General features: G+C 36.7%; 1 protein-coding gene and 1 long non-coding RNA gene across 11 annotated transcripts in view; one reads left to right on the top strand and one right to left on the bottom strand.

Annotated features, from left to right (window-relative positions):
• LOC141772019 (uncharacterized) overlaps positions 1-7,755 on the top strand; it is a 56,597-nt gene extending 48,842 nt beyond the window's left edge. The window contains exons 5-6 of one of the 2 annotated variants that reach the window (XR_012594817.1): positions 6,504-6,638; positions 7,411-7,755. This is a non-coding gene — a long non-coding RNA (uncharacterized LOC141772019). Of the gene's footprint in view, positions 1-6,503; positions 6,739-7,410 lie in introns of those variants that run through there. The other variant, XR_012594816.1, reaches the window with a different exon arrangement.
• espn (espin) overlaps positions 1-7,791 on the bottom strand; it is a 59,373-nt gene extending 51,582 nt beyond the window's left edge. For 8 of the 9 annotated variants that reach the window (XR_012594814.1, XR_012594815.1, XM_074642621.1 and 5 more), the window contains exons 1-2: positions 7,480-7,791; positions 2,465-2,658 (exon numbers count right to left, since the gene is read on the bottom strand). Coding sequence is in view for 6 of the 9 variants with exons in the window: in XM_074642621.1 (XP_074498722.1) it covers positions 2,465-2,658; positions 7,480-7,791 (506 nt within the window). In the remaining 3 variants the exon portion in view is untranslated. Of the gene's footprint in view, positions 1-2,464; positions 2,659-6,616; positions 6,643-7,479 lie in introns of those variants that run through there. The other variant, XM_074642626.1, reaches the window with a different exon arrangement.
• Between the last annotated feature and the right edge of the window lie 10,530 nt (positions 7,792-18,321).

Below are 18,321 nucleotides of genomic sequence, written 5' to 3'. Positions count from 1 at the left end.
ACAGAAGTGTTTACTCCAGTGACTGTAAATGTTAGTGTGGCTCTAATTAACAGATAATTATCCCACTCACCTACTTGGCAACGTCAGACACAAATCCCTGTGAATACTTTTGACAAAAGGTAATCACAGTGATCTGATGGTAAAACACTATACGGTACGTCAGAACTACAGTTCACAACCGCCAATGCTGCATATTTGATCATATCTCTGTATATCTGACTGAGAAGCTTTTTCTTTGTTCCTTTTCTCTCAATACGCTCGATACAGTTATAATAATTTCAGATGTTTATATATATTCCAACCCTCTGGTGTTTCCTGAAGAGAAACCTACTGAGCTCAGGAGCATGGGGACCCTGCTTCCTGTTTTTTTTTTTTTTTTAGCAGATATTACCTGCAAACGAGCTGGTTGCTGCTTAGAAAGAGTCTGTTGTCTTGTTGTTCTGCATCACCCGTGTCCATCTAGTTGTAATGGTCCATATAGGAGGGTGTTATCTCTACAGGGCCCCGGTGGGTCTGACACTCAACTGATTAGGGAGGATATTCATCAAGGAGTAATAAAACGCACACAAACTCTTCTTATTAGAGCGGCAACGATGAGTCAATCAATAGATTTTTCTGCACCTATTTTGATAAGTGGTTAATCATTTAAGACTTGAGGATGTTCATGTTCTCAAATGTGTGAATTTGCTGCTTTTCTTGGTCTTTACATTATAGTAATTTTAATATTTTGGGGGTTTTGGACTGGAAACAAGACATTTATTGACGACCTTGTGCTATGGGATTAGGATTAATGGAGAAAATAATTAGCAGCCTTACATCGGACCTAATTTTGCAATCGACGGTGCAGGTTGGTAACAAAAATCCATAAAGGTGGGTTTTATGGTAGTGTGCAGTATTTATTCTAAGAGGTTTTTATTCTAAATGGATATTTGAACACAAAATCTTTCGACTGCTCCATCAAAGAAAGCAAAGTTCAGGTTGCTTCCCATCAGTGCTAGGTGGTGCTATAAATACTATATATGAGTATATATGAGCCCGAAGCAAAACTCCAGCGGCTTCTGTATCAGTCCTCACTTGTTTGGTAAGCGTCTGAAGAGAAATAAGAGTTGACCTTGTTGACCTTTGAAATCTGGTCGATCATTTATCAAGTGTCAGCAGACTGAAATCTGAATCTGAACCGTGGATCTACTGCAACCTGTTTCAGTTACAAACAGGAGGAGGAAACTGAATAGAGTCTATAACGCCCCCTACAATATTTCGACGAAGCAGCCCTCGCAGTATGTTTCACCACATGCGGCTCTTTAGCTCCTCTCCAGTGGCTCCCGGTGGATTTTTAAAAATGGAAATGAAGAACTGTTTTTTGTTTACATTTTCATTTTTATTTATCATTGTTGTAGGTCTATGGTACGACGGTACAACGGAGTATTAGGGCCACATTGAGTAAAAAATAAATCTGAGATTTCGAGAATAAAGTCGTAATATTACAAGAATAAAGTTGTAACTTTACATGAAAAAAAAGTTCTAATATTATGAGAATAAAGTCATAATATTAAGTTATTACTTTTTTTTCATAATATTCTGACTTTATTCTGTAAATCTCAGATGTTTTTTCCCTCAATGTGACCCTAATACTTTGTAGTACATTTGCACTTTGGCCCTCGCTGCATTAGACTTATATACTATATACTTAGACTATAAACTGTGTTACCTTCATCACAATGCTCAAATGTTTTGCGGCTCCAGACAGTTGCCTAAAATGGCTCTTTTGATAGTAAAGGTTGCTGACCCCTGACCCCTGACCTAGATGTACAACATTTGTAAGGCGGCGTATGTATCATATGTAGATTTAAAAAAAAGTCTATTGTGCTCCTGCTCTAAACCCAACAGGATGTCGGCTAGAGAGTTGGATTAGGTACGAGAGTTTATCTTTATATCTTACTGTATGTGTAATATAAATAACTCTGATAATGTACTTTTATATTGATTTGGGATGTTTATTCCATCTGTTAAACGGTTGACATGACTGTCCTCCTAACTGCTGGTTTACCAGCTAAGAAACAACCTCAGATTTTCATTTCAATTTTGAAATTCACATTTCAGTAACATACATTAAAACTGTCTTTGAATAGGTGGGACGATGACTAACCACAGAGGATGGGAATAATAGAAAGGTGATCCGTCATATGAATGCTCACCATTAGGAAGTGACAATACCCCTGTTCTTATGTATTACTAAATATTACAGTTTGAAAAAGATATATCTAGATAACATCTTGTGTAATTTGTGTTGAGGATTGTATGTCGATGACACCCCGCCGCTTTAAGGGATCGTAAATGAAGACATTTGCACAGATCCTTAAATTCTACAAGTTACCAAATTAAATCAGCAGTGAGGAGAAATCAACAACTTCTAAATCCCACTGAGGGATCAGACTCTGAACCCAGTGAAATGAGTTGCTCTTACTTTGGGCTGTGCCCCAGTAGCAGTCGGAGAGAGGGCAGGTCTCCCTTGGCAGCGGCATAGTGAACAGGTACGGCGCCCGTGTCGGTGGAGGCCCCGGGGTCCACCTCGCCACTCTTCAGCAGCCAGTCGGTGATCTCGTGGTGACTGAAGCGGGACGCGAGGTGGAGAACGGTGGCGCCAGAACTGTCCTTGTCCTGTCAATCAAACAAAAGAGGAATAGAGCTGAAATGTAGAGTCCTGAAATAAGAAATAAGTTCATTTTAAATCCATTAAAAAGGTAATAATCAAAATTATTTCAGATCTATTAAAGACTTCTTTATTAATTAACATGCAAACTTTACTACCTTGAAACGTGCACTGGTTGGCATCCAGAGACCACACCTTAGTGAACTATAGCAACCTGCCGCTCCATCACAGTTCATTTGAGGAATGAATAGAAACTATGTACTACTTGTTTCTGCTGTATTTTAGTGTCAACTGTTGAAATCAGGAGAGATGGAATCAATCATAGAACTCAGTGTGCTGCATGAGATGAATGGATCGTATGAAATGTTCATAAAAGTTGATTTATTGTTTATATATAAAGTAGGTTTGAATGATCCCGCTGGTTCATTTTGTTCAATCCTCAAAGCTCTTTATGCTGCATGCGTATTTGTGAGCGAGGAAGTAAATCCTTGCTGAGTTCGCGTATAAACACTTATCTTGTTTGTGAAAAATTTTCCACACAAACAACACTCTTCGTGAGAAAACTTGAGCTTCTAACCCTGCGTGTCTAAGCAGCATTGACTGACGAACTTACAGTACAATCAGCTGAGCCAGAAAAACAAAAAAACAATCTGAAAAATCCCAGATATTAAAGCCAAACTCCTGCTGTGACGACTTTTCAAATTGTCCAAAGGACACACAGATCATAGGTTTTTCAACTCATCCAAAATAAACAGATCAAGTTTACGGCTTCCACCTTCCTTTAAAACTTGTGTTTATTATTTGTGTCAAGAGATGGACCAATAAGTAACACAGGAAATAGAAAACTGTATTTGCATCCTCTGTGATGTGTAGGCTATTAATACCTGAGTCTTCTCATCAACAAAGAAGGCAGTGGAGTGAACATCATTAACATCAGATAAAATCGGGATCGGAGTGCAGTAACACAAAGCAAAAGACACAATGGCGAAAAGTGAAAGCTAAGAATTGATAACCCATCAAGTAGATTGCATTGCAAGTAAGGTAATTGATAGGTTTTACTAAATGTCAGCCAAGTATCTTATCAGTTGGTCGGTGGCGTGGGGCCCTTCTTTGTTGCTCTTGTGCGGTCGGTCAGGCAGCAGGAAGTAATGGAGACAGTCAAGCTCTTATTACTGTGTTTCAAATTTAGAATCACAGATTACTGGAGGTTAGATCGAGTGAGCGATTGGATCACTTTTGGTGCTTCTGTTGGTGTTGCGTTAGTCTGAATTATTTTCGAGTAACAGTAATATGGGTCAGCTCGGTGTCTTAGTGATTAGCACCGCCGCCTCAGACCAAGAAGGTGTCGGCTGGGGATCAATCAGATCTACAGTATAGCTGGTTTGATCGTGTCTGTGTGAAGTTTGCGTGGGTTTCCTTCTAAAAACGTGGCAGGTTAGGTGAACTGGAAAATCTAAGTGGCCAGTAGTATTTGTGAATGTTGTGAATGTGACCTGTCCAGAGAATACCTTGCCTCGCTCACCCAAAGCATGCTGGGATACCTTGCAGCATGCCCTGCTTATTGTAAGCAGGTGTAGAAAATGAATGGATTATATGGTGTTACTAAAGAGAAACAACGTATAGAAAAATGCTGGAAATAGATGCACACTAGACTATAATGGATACACGTACTGGTAAATATATGCACTAGGACTGTCAATCAATTAAAGTATTTAATCGCCGTTAATCGCAAATTAATCGCACATTTTGTATCTGTTCAAAATGTACCTTAAAGGGAGATTTGTCAAGTATTTAATACTCTTATCAACATGGGAGTGGAAAATATGCTTGTTTTGTGCAAATGTATGTATATATGTATTATTGTAAATCAATTAACAACACAAAACAATGACAGATATTGTCCAGAAACCCTCACAGGTACTGCATTTAGCATAAAACAATATGCTCCAATCATAACATGGCAAACTGCAGCCCAACAGGCAACAACAGCTGTCAGTGTGTCAGTGTGCTGACTTGACTATGACTTGCCCCAAACTGCATGTGATTATCATAAAGTGGGCATGTCTGTAAAGGGGAGACTCGTGGGTACCCATAGAACCCATTTACATTCACTGATCTGGAGGTCAGAGGTCAAGGGACCACTTTGAAAATCACCATGCTTGTTTTTCCTCTCCAAAATGTAGCGTAAGTTTAACAGGTTTGGTACCAATAGATTCTTTAGGTTTTCTTTGATGCCAGTAGCATCTCTCTAGCTTTAAAACTGAGCTTACTACGAGGTAAAAATGACAAGTTGCGCTAATGTGTTATTATCGCTTTAACTTTGACAGCACTAATATGGACATATAAACTTAGTGGTACGAGAGGTTTTACTTGAGAGATCACCAAAGTACAGCTTTTATTAAGACTCCTTAAAAACACCTGCTGCATTCCTTCCCTGATGTGAACACTTTGCATCTCACTACCAGCAGAAACATAAGGATCATAAGGTTTATTAATCATGAAGGTTTAACTATACTCCTTACCCAACATCTTCCCCTTTAAACTACACTGGTGTTTTCTGTATTTGCATATGTGCCCTGTGTGAGTTATACAGTATGTGCTGTATAAAGGATAATCCTTTTGCAAATCCAGTTTTGGATACTTCATTACCATGGGAACATGACGCAATGCAGCGTAGTGGATTTAAACTGAATCTACAACAAAACACAAATCTTTATTTCCTATTTCTCAGTGTTCATATGTTACCTTTTAATAGGTCACCCTGTTTTAATCTGTATCTTAAAGTCTTGATGCTAAATCTGTTGTTGGTGAAGTTTTGTAGGCAGTTGCCATCTTGGAGGAAGTTATCTTTTGTTATAATTAGAGCCATCAAAGTTAACGCGTTAACGCAAATTCGTTTTAACGGCACTTATTTCTTTAACGCAACTTGCCATTTTTAGGTTGTAGCGGGCTCAGTTTTAAAGCTAGAGTGAAGATACTGGTATCATATGAAACTGAAAAGAACCTAATGAATCCATCGGTACCAACCATGTTAAACTTGCGCTAAATTTGTGGCGAGGAAAAACTGGCATGGCCATTTTCAAAAGGGTCCCTTGACCTTTGACCTCCAGATATGTGAATGAAAATGGGTTCTATGGGTACCCACGAGTCTCCACTTTACAGACATGCCCACTTTATGATAATCACATGCAGTTTGGGGCAAGTCATAGTCAAGTCAGCACACTGACACACTGACAGCTGTTGTTGTCTGTTGGGCTGCAGTTTGACATGTTATGATTGGAGCATATTGTTTAATGTTAAATGCAGTACCTGTGAGGGTTTCTGGACAATATCTGTCATTGTTTTGTGTTGTTAATTGATTTCCAATAATAAATATATACATACATTTGCATAAAGCAGCATATTTGCCCACTCCCATGTTGATAAGAGTATTAAATACTTGACAAATCTCCCTTTAAGGTACATTTTGAACAGATAAAAAATGTGCAACTGATGTGAGATTGATTGAGAGCCTTATTTATCACCAAACTGATCACCGGGATAAAAAGGATTTTGGTGTCATGATTATGTTTAAACCATATTTATTGGCCGTGCCTGTTTGAACAGCAACACAAAAACACCCCGTGAAACCTGTAGAATGAGGTTGAAACATGGTATTTACAGTATTTAGTCACCTAACTTAATCCTCAGTTAAACAGACTTTAATGTGTCTCTGGGTTTCCTCTATGAAAACAGCAGATGGATCACCATGTTTTGAGGAGCTGCTATACCTTTCTGAATTGTATTAGTGTGGCTATGAAAAACTTTTTCATTTCCAAGTCTGTATACAATGAAACCTGTTTTTATAGCCCAGATCAGCAGGACCCCAGCTGGTGAGGTGGGTTGGCAGACAGGCTGAGAAAAGACAGCCAGGTCAGAGGAAAGAGAGAATTAGCCTGCTGTCTGTATCCTGAAGCAGACACTCACCTCTGGCCGACATCCACCCTGGGTCAGCAGCCATGAAACATTATAAGCCAGTATATCTCAATATAATATGCTGCGTTTATTCTTATTACTATAATAATAATAATAATAATAACAATAATAATAACAAACTTTATTTGTATAGCAACTTTCATACAATAAAAGTCAGCATTTTCTGCTTTAGCTATAATATAAAAAAAACTAGCCAGCATATCATAATAGAATTGACTACGTTTAAAAAAAATATATAATACATAATAAATATATTAATAATAATATTTATTAATAATAATAATAATAATAATAATAATAATAATAATAATACACTTAATTTTTATAGCAACTTTCATACAAGAAATTCTGCACAAAGTGCTTTACAATAAAGGAAATAGATATGGAATGAACAGGCATAGAATGCCATAAAATAAGACGTAAAATAAAACCCACTGAATAATAATATAAAATCAGATAGTTACATACTATATTACATATAGTAGAAGTTTGGTGTGTGTTATTTTGCAAATTAATTAAAAAAATTACATTGTCAATTACATTTTAATTAAATATAGTTGTGATCACACCTCTAATCTTTATGTAGGCCTGTAACTGTGTGTGCACCAAAAAACAACATGTGATGTAAATCCTGGGAGATGAATAGGTCATAATGAAACTATTTTAATAGCAATGATTTGTTGTGATGTTTTAGTGGTAGAAAGTAACTAATTACATTTACTAAGTATAATTTTGAGGTAATATGTACTTGGGTATCTCCATTTTATGCAACTTTATACCTCTAGAGAAAAGACAGCCAGGTCAGAGGAAAGAGAGAATTAGACTACTGTCTGTATCTTGAAGCAGACACTCACCTCTGGCCGACATCCACCCTGGGTCAGCAGCCACTGGAGGCAGGCCAGGTTGCCGGTGGCTGCTGCATCATGAGCCGGGCTGGCTCCGTTGTTCGCCAGGCAGTTCCCCTGCAGCCCGGCCTCCTCCACCAGGAAACGCACGCAGCTCAGTTTCCCGGCCCGGGCTGCATGGTGGACAGGTGAAGCACCCAGCGCATCCTTCACGTCGCAGGTGAGCGCCTTTTGCGCTAACTGCACTTTGAGAGTGTGCACGTCGCCCTGCCTGGAGGCGAGCAGCGCCCGGTCCATCTCCATCATCTCCACCACCACCATCACTGATGCTCCAGAAGAGCTGCTGCTGCTGTTGCGTCCTCTCCGATCACCTCACCGCGCTAATGGAGTCAGCATTGTATTCACAAAGCTTCAGATCATCTCCTACTTTAGAGGGAAAACTCGCTCCAACATCCTCCCGGAGGTCAAAAACAACATCCGATATGTGATACCTTTTATTACATGTTGTAATAAAACTCCATCATTCTATCTGAGCGACAAACTAACCTGCTTTCTATGTTTTGCCCGACGCAGTGATCCGCTGGATGCTGCACACCTGTTGCACTATAGTTTTCTTTCTGTGCTCCAGTGAACTAGTTTTCTTTAATGACTTTATTTACCCTGTCTGCTGCTAACGTGTTAGTGGATCATGTGCCTCAGAGAATATTCCTCGGTGTTTTTCTTCCCTGTAGCAGATGGCGACATGGGACTGAGCGCCTGTTAAATAATCCATCAGGGGGAGGATCGCTGAGCCGGTTACAGACAGGTTGCTGCTTTCTGGAAATCGGCTCACAAGTTAAAGGGGCAGTAGCCTGAAAGAAAAGGGCTAATTAAAACTCTGAGTACAGCTTCACAGAGAAAGTTACACACCTGTCAGCCATGTATATAGACCTGCAGCTAAATACTAATTCAGCTCTGGACTTTTTGATTACACGCCCAGTCTTGTTTGCATGCGGCCTCACCCATTAATTTTACATATGGCAGTGAAACCAGCATCACTGGACACCCGCAGTCTGCAAACAGTAGAGGTCCACCTGGTGGCCTCCTAGACACCTTCAGTCTGCACACAGTAGAGGTCCACCTGGTGGCCTCCTAGACACCTTCAGTCTGTACACAGTAGAGGTCCACCTGGTGGCTTGGACACCTTCAGTCTGTACACAGTAGAGGTCCACCTGGTGGCCTCCTAGACACCTTCAGTCTGTACACAGTAGAGGTCCACCTGGTGGCTTGGACACCTTCAGTCTGTACACAGTAGAGGTCCACCTGGTGGCCCCCTAGACACCTTCAGTCTGTACACAGTAGAGGTCCACCTGGTGGCCTCCTAGACACCTTCAGTCTGTACACAGTAGAGGTCCACCTGGTGGCCTCCTAGACACCTTCAGTCTGTACACAGTAGAGGTCCACCTGGTGGCTTGGACACCTTCAGTCTGTACACAGTAGAGGTCCACCTGGTGGCCTCCTAGACACCTTCAGTCTGTACACAGTAGAGGTCCACCTGGTGGCTTGGACACCTTCAGTCTGTACACAGTAGAGGTCCACCTGGTGGCCCCCTAGACACCTTCAGTCTGTACACAGTAGAGGTCCACCTGGTGGCCTCCTGGACACCTACAGTCTGCACACAGTAGAGGTCCACCTGGTGGCCCCCTAGACACCTTCAGTCTGTACACAGTAGAGGTCCACCTGGTGGCCCCCTAGACACCTTCAGTCTGTACACAGTAGAGGTCCACCTGGTGGCCCCCTAGACACCTTCAGTCTGTACACAGTAGAGGTCCACCTGGTGGCCTCCTGGACACCTACAGTCTGCACACAGTAGAGGTCCATCTGGTGGCCCCCTAGACACCTTCAGTCTGTACACAGTAGAGGTCCACCTGGTGGCCTCCTGGACACCTACAGTCTGCACACAGTAGAGGTCCATCTGGTGGCCAGTATATCACAATATAATTGGCTATGTTTATTCTTACTACCAATATAATAATAAATAATGAATACATATAATAATAATAATAATAAAAATATTGAATAATAACTAGTATTAATAATAATACACTTTATTTGTATAGCACCTTTCATACAAGAAATGCTGCACAAAGTGCTTTACAATAAAGGAAAATAGATATGGAATGAACATAAAAACAGGCATAGAATAAGATGAAAAAAAAACACTTGATAAAATAAGATAAAAATAAAATAGAATAGAATGCATAACATAAGATGGAAAATAAAACCCACTGAATAATAATATAAAATCAGATAGTTACATACTATAATACATATAGTAGAAGTTAAGTGTGCGTTATTTTGCAAATTAATTAAAAAATTAATTACATTATTGCATTTTATTACATTATCAATTATATTTTAATTAAATATAGTTGTGATCACACCTCTAATCTTTATGTAGACCTGTAACTGTGTGTGCACCAGAAAACAACATATAATGTAAATCATGGGAGATGAATAGGTCATAATGAAACTATTTTAATTGCAATGATTTGTTGTGATGTTTTAGTGGTTGAACGTAACTAATTACATTTACAAAGTATAATTTTGAGGTAATTATGTACTTGGGTATCTCCATTTTATGCAACTTTATACCTCTAGAGAGGTTTTTACTCCACTATAATCTGACATTACTGTAGTTACTTACACATTATCTAAAATATGATGATTTATTATAAACTAACATGTCTGTAACAGTAGCTTAATATAAAGGAGTTCAAATTAGCTTCACCAAATGCTGCTTACTTACATCCACCTGCAGTACATCAATTATGCAAACTGTTCAAATAAACCACACACGTTATGATGATATAGTTTGGTCTTGACTGATGAAGAAAGTGATGGATATACAGTAGTAAAACACAATATTTCCATGAACCTGACATTGTGATGAACTGTAATTCTTATAAATCACCAAACGGTGGCAGGAAAGCTTCACATTCACCACCAAGGTAGAGCTGCACCTGAGCTGCTCCTGAGCTGTTCAGGTGTCAAGTCATCACTTTATATTGGCTTCTCTAAATCACTGTAGCCACCTCACTCACGTTATATAGGACATTAAATATATCAGAATAACTATTAATAATAATCAAAAGTACCATCTTTGAAGCCTTCTATGTACACACTGCGTAAATAGGAGGGCTATTTTAATTCAAGCCAGTATGTTCGTGTTCAGCAGTGCTTGAAGGGGGAAAAAATGAGTGCCCATAATCTCTTAATTCATATTTCGTGTGTTATTTGTAGCTGATAGTCAGATATCATTAAATATTTAGGAGCAGTGCATATCTACATATTATAGACACATTCTGAATGTATACAGTAGATAAAAGGTACTATAGGAGATGTTGGGTTTGGGATCCTCACCCAAGGGTCAATAAAAAAGTTATGAGGAACAGTTCACTAATTATTTTACAAAAAGGACATGAACATTATTTTGATAAATTGGGCTGTAATTTATGGGCTCGTCTAGATGCTCCCCACAAATAAACATCACGGTGCGCCAAGGAGTCAAATGTAAAAGTGCTGGTACTGCATACCGGTGAGTACCGGCCCACTTCGAGCACTGGTGTTCAGTCTTGTTTATTGTTTAATATCAATTAGCCACACACATACACAGTTATAATTATATATGACCTTCGAATTAACTTAAAACATTTTTTTTCCTTTATTATTGTTATTATTTATTTATTTATTTATCTCACTTATTATTGTAAGTGTTGGTATTATTATTGTTATTGACATTATTATCATGACCATCATCATCATCATCATCTTTATTATTATTCATATTATTAATATATATGTGTTTATGTATATACTGTGTTATATATATATATATATGTTACTCATTTATTTTCTTTTTGTTTTGTTTTTGTTCCCCCTATGCTCTACACGTAAAAGGAAAGATGTCTGTATGTGTTTAAGAGTAGATATATGTCATCATCTAGCCTCATTCAATGAAACAAACACACACACACACACACACACACACACACACACACACTTCAACCTGCTTTTATCCCCTTGTGTTGTTTTTGTTTTTGTACTTTGTTATTTGTCTTTCTCTGTATAATATATTTTGGTCTTTTTTATATATGTCCCTGCACATGTCTTCACTTGTTTTGTAATCACTTTATAACACAATAAAATATATATATATCAATTAGCCTATATATTGTTGATTTGGGAGCTATAACATCATAATAAGAAAACTTTCAGTGTCACACCAGCTTCCACTTTCTGCCTCTCTGCTGTCAGATTAGGTTGATTGATTTTTGTGCTTCAGCCTGATGTGGCTTGTTAGCTGTAGAGTAGGGGGGTGATGATGGGGGTGGTGATGGTGATGGTGGTGGGGGGGTTAGTCTCGTGCTCGGCGCGTGCCTCTCCGGCCCATCTGTTGCACCGGTCCAACTGTCATAGACACCACGCGCCAGTTAGGGTGGAGGAGAGGGGGAAATTCCCACGAGCAGTCTGAACAATGGTACAATTCCCTGAAGGAAATGGACAATAATAACACCATGTAGGGGGGTCACTATCAATGCCATCAGTCTATCTGATGTTACAGCTATGATAGGCAGATAAAAAACAGTTGCAGCCTACAGGCCTTAATGATAATGCTTATTTGAACAATAATTTAATATTAGGTATTTGGTGGAATATATTTATTGATTTTCATATAGATACTATCATTTAATTTGTTTGTTTTCAGTACAGCCTCAGACAGGACTCCCTGGAAAGCAGTGATATTATAGTAAATTGATTTTAATGACCATAGTGACTTTTCGTTTAGGTAATAAATAAATAAATACATAGACCAACAGTTTGTTTAAAAGAACCCAGTTTACATAAGTAATGGCACAAAATGATAATAAAGTTTGACATTTGGGTAGCCTATTTTTTTTTTTAATGAAATGGGGTATTGATTATCAATGGCTAGACCATACTGTGAAAGTATGTTTATTTATTTATTATTTTATTGAATTTTTAAATGAGGTTAAAACGCATAGTTTAGGCAGTAAATAAAATAAAATAAATAAATAAATAGACCACCGTTTGTTTAAAAGATACCATCCCAGTTTAAATAATTATTAATAATAATTAATAATTATTTTTTTTATATTAAATGGGGTATCAACGGCTAGACCATACTATCTTTGTGAAAGAATGTTTATTTATTTATTATTTTATTTATTTTTTAAATGAGGTCCAGACATAAAATGTATAGTTTAGGCAGTAAATAAAACAAATAATAATACAAATAAATAGACCCACAGTTTGTTTAACCCAGTTTAAATAAGTAATGTCACAAAATGATTATACACAAAGTTTGACATTTGAATAGGCTTTTTTTTTTTTTTTTAAGGAAATGATGTATTGATTATCAAAGGCTAGACCATACTACCTTTGTGAAAGTATGTTTATTCAATTAATTTTCCTGTTTGGTGACTGATGTCCAAACATAAAACGCATACTGATTTTTCATTTTTTAGGCAATAAATAAATAAATAAATGAATAAATAGACCAACAGTTTGTTTAACCCAGTTTAAATAAATATTTTCTTTATTTTATTAATATTTTCTTTTTTTAATGAAATTAGGTATTGCTTATCAACGGCTATAGACCATACTATCTTTGTGAAAGTATGTTTATTCATTTATTTAATTTATTTTCCTGTTTGGGGAATGAGGTCCAGACCTAAAACTAAAACAGGTCTGTGTTGCAGCTGCAGCAGCTATAATGAAGGGTTAACAACACAACACAGAGGGTTTAATCATGTGTGTGATCTGCAGTCTTTTCCCAGGCTGCATTAAAGACGCTCCCACAACCTGAAGCAGTGAGAGGCTGAGTCTCTATTGAAGTCTGCCAACGGTTTTCCTGCAGAGCATCCTGGGAAAGCTGGAGATTTCGTGCACGCGTCAGACGTGCGACAGTTATTCAAATTGGACTCAATTATTCAGCGCGTGGGCCTCATCTATTGTTGTGTGGTCACATCTGCTGCTGCACGCGGGAACATTCAAATTATAGGACATTTTAAGGTCATGCTGCTTGAAACGTGACATGCTACTGCTGCCTGTTTGAAACGGTGCATAGTCCCAAAACACAAGAAAACACACAAATCACAGATAAAAGTGAACATTTTACGACTTTTCTCCAAAAATAAGAGCATTAAATCTGTTCAGATAATTAATGAAACAGAACCATAGCCTATTTATGAGGAGACAAGTCTCGATAATGACCACTAGAACATTTGAGTTTTAATTTTCAGATTTGAGTTTATAATAATAATAATAATAATAATGATAATAATAATCTTTCTTAAAAACTCAAAAAATGTACCATGTCAGACGTCAGTTTTAAAAAACACCTTTAAACTAAGGTTATGACAAAATTATAGTTGCTTATATATTTTAATTTTAATTTTCAGATGAGTTAATAATAATAATAATAATAATAATAATAAATAATAATCTTTCTTAAAATCTCAAAAGATTTACCATGTCAGACGTCACCGTTTTAAAAAAACACTTTTAAATTAAGGTTATGACAGAATTATAGTTTATTATATATATGCCTTTTATTTATATAGAGCAGCTCCTCGCGCCCATCTGCACCGGCCCAGCTGGGTGGCGCGTGCGCTTCACTAATTGATTTCGCCTGAGTGAACCTGGGCGCGTGCAGGGAGGATGCCTTCAGTCTACCTTCAGATGAACCACGGAGAGAGAGAAGTCTTTGTCCTCTTACCTTAATGAATGATCTAAAATACTAATAGCAGTGAATCAACTACATATTTATTAATATAACATAAAGAATGGAATTCAAGAATAACAAGAGGTAAACACATTGTTTATAATAAAAAAAGAAACCAGACAAAATAAACTTTATTAAGCAGATGAATGAAGACCAACACACACAAAGAGAGGAAATAACTTTATTTATCTTTTATTCATCCTCCCATCCCCAAACTGAGGTTGCATTTTTTCATCTTTCTTTCTTTCTTTGGCATATAGTTGGAGTTGAAATTAATTTATAATCAAATTTAAAACCTCAGGAGACATTAAGAAGTTATTATATGCATATATATATATATAATTATAAATGTAATGCATTTGATATTTTCATCTGAGATTGACATATAAAAGGCTGAACTCTTTATGAATGGAGGTTATAAACAGCGAACGAACACTGCAGCTTTATTGTAGTCAAGATGCTTTCTGAAATGATGACATTTAGCCTGTTTATACTGTAACTGAGTTCACTTTGCATTTTATTTGCAGGATTTTACTCATATGTGCTGAATTGTTTGATTTAGATTCCCCCCCCCTTTTCACTCCAAACCCTAAAGATTATAATCTTAACAAGCCTTAAAAGTCTACAAGCCTCCATTTCTGACCATTTCAGGTCATGGACAGATACAGTATGAGCGCTTTAATATTTCTATCATGTTTCTTATGGAAACATTCAATGAACTCCTTTTTAACAATTCTAAGCAACTGAATGTGAATGACGTGGAAAATAAAAAGGTTTTTTTTAGACAGACACAAATCTTTTTCTTATGAACACCATCCAAATCAAAAGACATTTTTTCTGTTATTTTAACTTATAGGATCCCTGCATTTGTTTTAGTGCATGCAAACCTCTAATTATCCAACAGCATTATAACAAAAGCAGCAATAAACATGTTGAGTTTCTGAATGAACAGGTGATTATTTGGGCTCCTTCTCAACATAAGTTAGACGTCTTCTTCTGTCTCCTTGAACTCACCATGCAGACTGATGAATGATGTCTCCTGCAGGGACTCAGTCATCCGTGAGCTGCAGTGAGAAGTTCTACGGTCAGACTTTCTCACACTCATTAAACTCATTATACTCATTATAGCAACTGACAGAAACAGGACAACTGATTTAACAACAATGCAGCGTCCAGTGAAAAGTCAAAAACGTTTTAGACCCACTGGTGTGATATCACTGACTGGAAGGTTTAAAGTGTTTCTCTCTGCAATATAAAGGTCTTTTGACTGCCTAAATCAAATAACTGTACATCACACACTGGAGTCAGAATAGCTGTACACCATACAAGAAATGTAAACATAAAATAGCAAATTATATTCATGTCTCAATAATGTAAAATCTAATCCAAACATTCACAGTTAAAACAGGTTCTAGATCTCATTTTCAACTCGTTGGACAGATCTCACTATTCAAGCTCAAGACATCAACACAAAGTATTCCACGTATATAAAGCCATTTATCATATTAAAACAGCAAATTGAGACAGGAGTAAATCACAGTGTCTTGAGATTAAATGAAGTCCTATATCCTCCTGAGACCCAGCCCATTGACATGTGTCCTCTGTAGTGGACATTTTGTCCACATGCATATCCTCTTACTCTTTTGACCTCCTCTATCAACCCCTGGTGTGTTGTAAAGAGGACATCCTAGGCTTTCCAGTGATATGGCATGTGTTTTATTTTAATCAATTTGAATGTATTCTTGGTTTAATATCACTCTACAGCCATAATCTGTTCATTTTTTTAGTCTTTTCACATTGAAATAGTCAATAAAAATAAAGTTTAACAAGTCTATATTATTAAGATTTTCTTTTAACCCTAAATAGGAAGGAAATCACAAAAAAAAGTAATTGGAAGACACTTTTTTTAACTCGGTTCCCAGGAGGATATACACATAAATGACATGATGAAAACACAAGCTGGTTTAAATATAATATTAAGAGTAATAAATGACATACCGTGGTTTAAAGCCCATCATCATCATCATCATGCAGCGGTTCGTGCAGGTCGTCGCTGGTTGCAGACTGAGGTTGTATTGAGCGCCCTTTTACAACACGAGGTCTGAGGCCAAATGACAGAAACGCCTCGTACAGGCCACGCCCCCTCCAGTGACGTAGCACAGATGATGCACTCCTGCAGGACTGTGCAGGACCATGCAGCAGCAGCAGCAGCTAGGAAAATAAACAAAAATGCCAAGATTTTAAATTCTATATTAGAACAGAAAATACTTTATTGTCTGCTTTTCGAGTAAAAACGTTTTGTGCAAAAACTGCTATTAAAAGATTACATTAAAACAACATATCCATATATATATATATTTTTTTTTTGTTTGCTTTGTTGTTGTTTTTTTTAACTCTACTCTTTCTTTTTGTCATTATTATTATTGTTACTTCTTTTCTTGGTTTTGTTTTGGTTTTGAATGTTGAGGTTGTTTTCTCTCTATTGTACTTGATGGGTTTGTCTGTAAGCTCATCTACTTAAAAGTTGGTTTATAGACTGTTGTGATTACAAACAGTGGAATGCATATATGAAAACAACCTTGAAAAAAGGAAAAAATAAAGTATAAAAAATAAATAAAAATAAAACAACATATCACATCCAGACAGGACACATAAAAACACTTAAAAACACATTAAAGCACAATACACCAATAGAAGCTATTAAAAAAGAGCACCATGTACCAGGACTGAATTTAGGTTGACTAAATAGATATAAAGCACTGTGTGCTGTCTTTGTTTTGTATTTATAAATACATATTTATATTATATTATATACAAAAAAATTAAGACTATTTGCAAGCCCCTGCAACTTATTCAGTTTCTGCCAGGTTCATTTTCAATTCAAAATAATAAAAAGCATCAATATCTTGTGTAAATGTTCCAAAGTAATCCAGAAAAGGCGGATATAGGCATATGTCCATAATTACCTCATAGCAACAACGAATATATTTTTAGTATTGAGAACCACCTTTTAATATTTGGCCAAAATGTGAACCTTTTATTCTTATTTTATTCCTTTGTTATGAGCAGTTACAGCAATGAGATAGATGAATGTACTTTATTGATCCCAAATTGGAAAATTCTTGTGTTACAGCACCAGGTTATCCAGGTAATATACAGAAACAGTAAATATACATATCAACACTAAAGATAAATATCTATGATATACATAATATAAAGAATATATTAGAATACACTATAAATATACCAGACTACTACAACTTAGAAAATATAAAATATAAACATAGAATAACAATAACATACTATATACATTAGCAAAATTTGAGAGTTAAATTAAAATTAAAATTAAAATTAAATGATTATTGCAGGAGTAAAACATCTGCCTTATCATTAGACCACTTGTATAATATTTCTCTTCTATACTGGACGTTGCTGCAGTATAGAATAGAATAGAATAGAATAGAATATCTCAGTATATAAGAGCATTTTGGTGATTAACCTCCCACTCTTTAATTTCCCCCTGGACATCTCTTAATGGTCGCTGTGTCTCTGTAACTTCACAATAACTCACCGGAGCAGGAAAGCCATCTGCTGCCTTTGTTCTCTGGCTCGTGCTGTTCTCGTGCCTCTGATATGGCATCACAATGGATCCCCTCAATCTGAAACACAATATTCAAAAACCCCGCCAACAACCAGCCTGTCCAATAAACCTCCTGTAGCTGCTGTAATCCCTGATATCCTATAGGTCTGTATTCAAATAACAGTAAAGAACTGGCAGCAGGGTTGCCTTTATGTTACTGTAAAATTAACATTATTATATTGTCGCTGAAATGTACAGCTTTGTACTGTTAATGAAAAATACAATTTGAACTGTTTTTTAAAAATTAATTTCACAATATTTTACAGTTATTTTACTGTTTAAAGATACATTATATAGCTGTTTTTCATATTTCTTTTACATTATCTTACTGATTTGTTTTAATGCACTATTTAGGTTGTATTTTTTTACATACATTTGAACATTATTTTTTACTTAGCAGGTTACAGACATAGGAATAGGCACA

Source organism: Sebastes fasciatus, chromosome 8, assembly GCF_043250625.1.
Source record: "Sebastes fasciatus isolate fSebFas1 chromosome 8, fSebFas1.pri, whole genome shotgun sequence".
Lineage (NCBI taxonomy): Eukaryota > Metazoa > Chordata > Actinopteri > Perciformes > Sebastidae > Sebastes > Sebastes fasciatus.
This window is presented reverse-complemented; position numbering and strand designations above follow the sequence as displayed.